General features: G+C 38.0%; 1 protein-coding gene across 2 annotated transcripts in view; it reads right to left on the bottom strand.

Annotated features, from left to right (window-relative positions):
• Nucleotides 1-614: 614 nt before the first annotated feature.
• hcn5 (hyperpolarization activated cyclic nucleotide-gated potassium channel 5) overlaps nucleotides 615-6,256 on the bottom strand; it is a 24,635-nt gene continuing 18,993 nt past the window's right edge. For both annotated transcript variants that reach the window (XM_015018811.1, XM_015018809.1), the window contains 4 exons: nucleotides 6,067-6,194; nucleotides 5,076-5,222; nucleotides 4,575-4,812; nucleotides 615-3,497 (listed from right to left, as the gene is read on the bottom strand). In XM_015018811.1, coding sequence (XP_014874297.1) covers nucleotides 3,325-3,497; nucleotides 4,575-4,812; nucleotides 5,076-5,222; nucleotides 6,067-6,194 — 686 coding nt within the window. In that variant the 3' untranslated portion in view covers nucleotides 615-3,324. The remainder of the gene's footprint in view (nucleotides 3,498-4,574; nucleotides 4,813-5,075; nucleotides 5,223-6,066; nucleotides 6,195-6,256) is intronic.

The raw sequence follows: 6,256 nt of genomic DNA, 5'->3' as shown, positions 1-6,256 counted from the left end.
ATACTTGGTAAGGTTTTGTGTCTTTTCAGTGTAGTACTCCTATCACACATAGATAGTCCAAGGCTTTGTTTGTTGTACTTGTGATGATTAAGGTCTATAGATAACGAAAACCCCCACATTTTGCGTCTCAAATTGAGAATGCTGTGAGAAAGAACCTTAATGGAAAGTCATGAAACGGATCATGAAACTTTTACACACAAGACACAAATGTCAACGCTGACGCATACTAACAGGAAACTGAGTGGAAGGAAGAAGTGTGGTAGGACCAATAATATTGCATCTATCACACAATATTCCATTTATTTTAAATGCAGGAGTATTTAGAAAGAATAATGACAAGTATTTCAGGATAGTCCGGTAAAGTGACTGCGACTGCACACAATGTCGATTCAAGGAGCTGAAATTACAGAAAATGTGGAAAACCACGTACCATCTTCCACTTCTGAATCATGTGCTACTTTATTTTAGTCTGTCACATAAAAAACCCAACAAAAAACATCAATGTCTGTGGTTGTGACATGGTAAAAACATGGAAAACAGCTGAAGAGGAGCCACAGAAATTCGTGCAAAGCTACACGAATAAACAGACAAGCATGAGAAAACAGAGAGCTCCATTTAGAGTTCAGATAGGTTCACTTTATTGCTCTTTAGTTCAGACAAAATAAAACAGTTTACATAAATTAAAGGAGTAATTACAAATTCCAAAAATATTACATCCATTCTAAGAGGCATCCGGACTGTTATATCCTGTGCACTTATGGTAGTTAGCCTTGGATCTCCATCTTAGCCCCGACGTTGAGGTAAATACAGATCATATCTGGAGGAAGGAGAGAAGTCAGCAGACCTACGGCTAATATGAAGGAGACCAAGATATGCATAATCAACCCCAGCTCTACTGTAGTAATATTCGTTCGTAAAGTTAAGGCCACTTTTTTACAAAGAAAAAAGAGGAAAGGACAAACAGACCAGGTAGTCGTCTACTGCTAATGAGGTTAAAGAGAATAAATGGAGGTAAAAAGTCAGACGTGGCTTAGATATGATCCACACCTACTTTATCTACATGAGATGGCGTTCATTAAATATGCATGGAAACCATGGATGTGCTCCGGTCAAACTATTCCCCAGAAGTGGTTCAACAACATGGCAGAGTGCAAACACCGTCAAGGGAGACAGTGGCTAAAAAAAAAAAATCTACCGACCACCTTAGCTGTTTTTTTTGTTGTTGTTGTTAACAGTAAACAGGTTCCAGCTCCAGTTTGGGTCTTTTGGACTGTAAACTGACCTTCAGCGTGAAGGTCTCCGCAGTGCTTTGTTCTGCAGGGCAGGCGCTGATTGTTTGTTCGCTTTGCTTCACCTTGAACATGGACACTTCCAGTCTCATGTGGGGAGCCCATTGATTTCTCAATATTTTTGTTCTCACTTTGCTGTTTGGCGTCTGTAATAAGATACAACATTGACTTTACTGGGGTTTGGGTAAAGCGACAGCTTAGATGTATGTTGGAAAAAATAAATAAATTACAATCTGACATCAAACGAAACCCTCAGCGGTCACTGTGTGACTGTTGCTAGGTGAAAACATTAAACCTGTATGCCAGTCATTAGCAGGAATGCCATGTTCATTTTCAATATTTAGTAATGCATTTGAACTGTTCTCATTTTTCCCAGGCGGCGATAATGTTAATGGATTCTAAAAACAAGACTTAGTCTGGATTTTATGCAACTTTTTAACATCAGTTGCCAAGAAACCACACTTTTTGTTGTATCAGCAAGGTCCTGGGATAATTCTGGATATGACAGTCAATGTAACTGGTATATTTAAATGAGTAGCTGGATTTTAAATACACTTTTTTAAACGAGTTAAACTCTTGGCTGTTCCTCACATGTTGTCCATGTTGACTTAGTTTAGTTTATTGCTGTATTTCAAGCCATATAAAAGTAAAAAAAAAAAAAAAAGCATATTAGTAGGTAAAAACTGAGCAAAAATAAAAAAAATATATACATCTACTTATGTAATAATGTACATAAATAACAAAACGAGCTGCTCCATGTCCGCCGAGAGGAGCTGTGAAAATATAAGGGCTGAATTAAGCCAGAGCTTCGCTTATGGGTACAAGAAGAGTGTGGTTTCCCTGCAACTCACTAAAACAACTTTAAACCCAATGTTAGCGCAATCAGGTCTTTAAACTGCATGGTAATTACATGCATTGTTTTGTTTCTTGCCAAACAACAAAATAAAAATAAGATTCAGCGAAAAATGACTTATAATTTTAGGAAGGTGACAATATGATATATAATAATAACGTAAAACAATTTAAAAAACCGGAATGACATTTCACGAATCAATAGAGGGAAAGCAAATACAACTTAAGAGGAACTGAGATTTTAAAAAAAATGTATTCAGAACGGCAAAGATGGAAAGATTTTGTTCCAATTAAAGTTGTGAACAATCTTGTCAGTGAGGTGAAATTAACACTAAATGTAAATCTCTTTCTGCTCTTAAAAGACATCTGAAAAAATTCATTATGATGAAGCAATATGCCACTGAATAACTTGATGTTTTCTTGTGTACTTTTTGTGTGTATATGAATTATTGTCTGAGTTGAATAGCTAATTTTCTCTTTATGTGAATCTGCAGAAATATTATAAGTTTATACTATGCCCTCCTCCTTTTCATTCTTGATTTCTTTCAGTTGTTACACGAACTGGGAATGAAATACAGAAGTGAAATAAAAAAAGAAAAAATGGATATAAAATTTATACTCATAATAAGCATATGTGAACCTCTGACCTGCACTGTGCTTGTTGTTCACCACCCATATGATACATCCACGGTTATGAAATGAATACTTTTTTTCTCTTTTTAGTATCCAGCTATCCATCCATTTTCTGTACACCCTTGTCCCTCAGTGGGGTCGGGAGGTGCTGGTGTCTATCTCCAGCTACTTTTTTCTCCTTTTCTCCTTTCCCTTTTCCCATTTGCCAGAAGTTTAAGCTCCAAAACTTGACAGGAGAGAATAAGTTTCTACGAATTTTGTTTTTGCAATAAACAGGAATAGTTCAGCAAAAATAATAAAAAAAAAGGCAAAACACCCCAAATGCCCTATATATTGAGGTCTTTGTTTGGTGTAGATAAATAGGGGATGAGAAGGCAAAAACTCTACATAGTCTTGTAGCATTTAAAAGGTGCTCAACTTTTATTAATGTGCAAAAAAACTCTTCACTGGCTCTCCTTTAGCCATCCAAATGCTAAAGTGCATAGGGTTAGATTCGGATTCCTTCGCAGAAAAACAGTTCATACTTTTTTTTTTTTCTTGTTTTTGTATCTTACACAACTCCGCCGTCGGCGTTAACGAGGACCATCTTTTCTAGGTCCTTCTTGATGTCCGGGAAGCCCCGAAGCGCCTCCTGACAGTCGTCCCAGGACAAGGAGAAGCACTGGCAGTCGGTCAGCGCCTTCACCGTGGCCAGATGCTTGCCTTTGGTCAGCACGCACGTCTCTGCGGACACAAGGCGGGAAAAACGTAAGGCTAATGAGCGCGCGAGCCTTAATGACTGAGGGAGCGGGAGAGCCCTAACGGTTAATCTGAAATTAAAACGAACAGACGTTAGCCGTTAGCTCCGACGGGCTCCGGTGCCAACCGGACTGGGGCGGGTTCCAGCCTAAAAAGCCACTGAATTAAGCAAATGATTTAAAGTACAGAGGAGGGAGGGAGGAAAGGAACGAAGGAAGAAGAAGAAGAAAAAAAGTCACTATATGTGATCAAGCTGCCAAATGGAAAAAGGAGGAGGTTTCAAAGCGAAGCTTGGAACTGCCAAAGCCGAACATAAATACAAGGACCAACTGGCATTTTCAAAAACGCATTTGTCATGCTCAGAAACACATTTTGTAAAGACAGAACGCCCTGTGACAGTAACTCAACTGCGGTTCTGCCAAAATACAGTCACAAAAGTGCCAAAAAAAGCAACAAAGAAATAATTTAATTGGTTTTTAGGTACTATTAAATGTCACAGTGTTACGATCAAAATGAAATTGGAAAGCAATACATTTAAAACGCCTTGAAAAATGTCCTATTTTGCTATATAACCATGAAATCAGATTTAACCCCGTTTACTCTGATAACCTTAAATGAAATACAATCTGTTTTCATAAGCCACCTAATTAGTAGGGATGCACTGATCCACTTTTTTTTTTACTTCTGATATAAAGATATCTGAGGATTAGTATCGGCCGATCCAATACAGAAAATCTTTTCTGAATTTACTTAAAACATAAATTCTTTAAAACACAGACATAAATACAGAACTACAAATGTATGTGATAACCCTGCACCAGTACAACACACTTAGATACACCGATGGCAAACACAGGCTTGGTCAAGCATGTAAAAACAATACAACTTGAATTTGTTCAGTCAGTGCAATTAGCAACATAAATAAAGACACTGAAAAATTGCTGTGATGAGTTAATAGTGATGACAACGAGGGAAAGGTCAAATCCTATTTTAAAAATGACTAAATATATAATTTGAAGTTCTCCGAATGTAACCAGAGATGTGGAACAAATCGAAGCATACCTCCAAAAAAGTCTCCGTCGCAGAGCTCCCTCTCGTACGACTCGGTCTCCATCACGGCCTCTCCGTGATCGATGAAGAACATACGATCGCCCGGGACATTCTGGCGGACGATGACGTCTCCCTCCTGGAAAACCTCGTAATGTAGCTTGAGGAGGACGTCGTTGATGAAGTTTTCGTCTCTGTTCTGAAACATCGGTACTTTCTTCAGCAGCTGGCTGCACATCACCATCAAGACTTGCTGGGAAAGAAAAGAAAAAAATTCATTACCCATGTTGCGGTTCATTAGGAATGTAAAGATCCAAACACAAAGTTAGACAATTAGTATATGTAGACTCAGGGTTTCCCCTAGTATATTATAAGCCTGGCGGGCCACCAGGCTTTACTTGTGTCCCACCAGGCTAAACATTGCTTTTTTTTTTAAATTTCATTACAACAACTTAGCAAAAGTGTCAAAATGTATCCCAGTGTGCTTAGGGATAGTTGTGTATTGATGAGGTTTACCTCTTTGAGGGATGATGATATCGTGTCCATTATGTATTTCTCGTCGAACCATTTCCCTCCGTAGCGAGCTTGGTAGTAGTTGCTGATGCGAAGCTGCAACTCTGGTGGAAGCTTCATGAAGGCCATATAATGCTCCAAGCGACTCATCTGTGGGGAAAAAAAACCCAGCAGTTATAAAGTATGTAATTCCATAGCATAATGCTTAAAGGACTCCAAGATTCATATATTAGAACTAGGAAATCTAAAAAGCTTAAAAGTATGAACCTTTTTTCTGTAACGGTCCAGCATGCTGAAAACATTTTTTTGTATGTCTGAGCCAAATGAAGGAGAGAGTGTTTAACAACAACTGCGGTTTGATTATCACCATTTTAACAATTTTATCCACAGAACCTGCAGAATTGGCTAAACGTGGCTCTTTTAGTGCTAACAAACATGCTGTGAAAACATTTGCACTGTGTAAGCTTGTTAAACATGTCGATGTTCACTTTTGAAGAGCGACTGAATGGTTTGGGTAGCAGAATTATTTTAGCACTCACAAATCCGACAATGAGTAACTCCCGCTTCTCATTCAGTCTGCTCTGGTATAAGTGTCTGTGAGCAAACTGATTCCTATTAAAGTCATTGTGGATTTTATTTATATTATATTCTTTAAATATACATTTATGATTTTATTGTGGTCTGTAAGTTGTGTTGTTTTGTTTTTAATCTGTGTACCTATGGACTTATAGTCTATGAATGCAGTTTGAACTGAATTGAATTATGGAACATGTGTTTAGGTTCCACAGTCATAAATGTATTTGCTGATAAAAATGTCTAATTATTTTGTTTGCTAGATAAATACTCCAATAACCAGGGACTAGTTATTTATTAGGTTTCCATAATAACATATATTACAAGGTTTCGGTAATAACATATATACTCATCACAAAAAAAAACACGGTACAATAAAGGAGAGCCAGCAACTTTACTCGCTGAAGGCTAGTATAAGGACCTTGCTCTTGTATTCCTTGGCTGCTGGGTCAAGGTTGGCGATCATGGTTGTAGCGTTGGCTACGAGGATGGTGTACATCATGCAGCCAGACACCATGCTGACCATGACGATCCACATCTCTATGTAATCTGGACAGCAAAAGAACTAGTGAGAACCTTTGGGTACTAATGTGTTTGTTTTTTTTTAAAGT

Source organism: Poecilia latipinna, unplaced genomic scaffold (assembly GCF_001443285.1).
Source record: "Poecilia latipinna isolate Pla-1442-1.1 unplaced genomic scaffold, P_latipinna-1.0 Scaffold2324, whole genome shotgun sequence".
NCBI classification, from domain to species: domain Eukaryota; kingdom Metazoa; phylum Chordata; class Actinopteri; order Cyprinodontiformes; family Poeciliidae; genus Poecilia; species Poecilia latipinna.
This window is presented reverse-complemented; position numbering and strand designations above follow the sequence as displayed.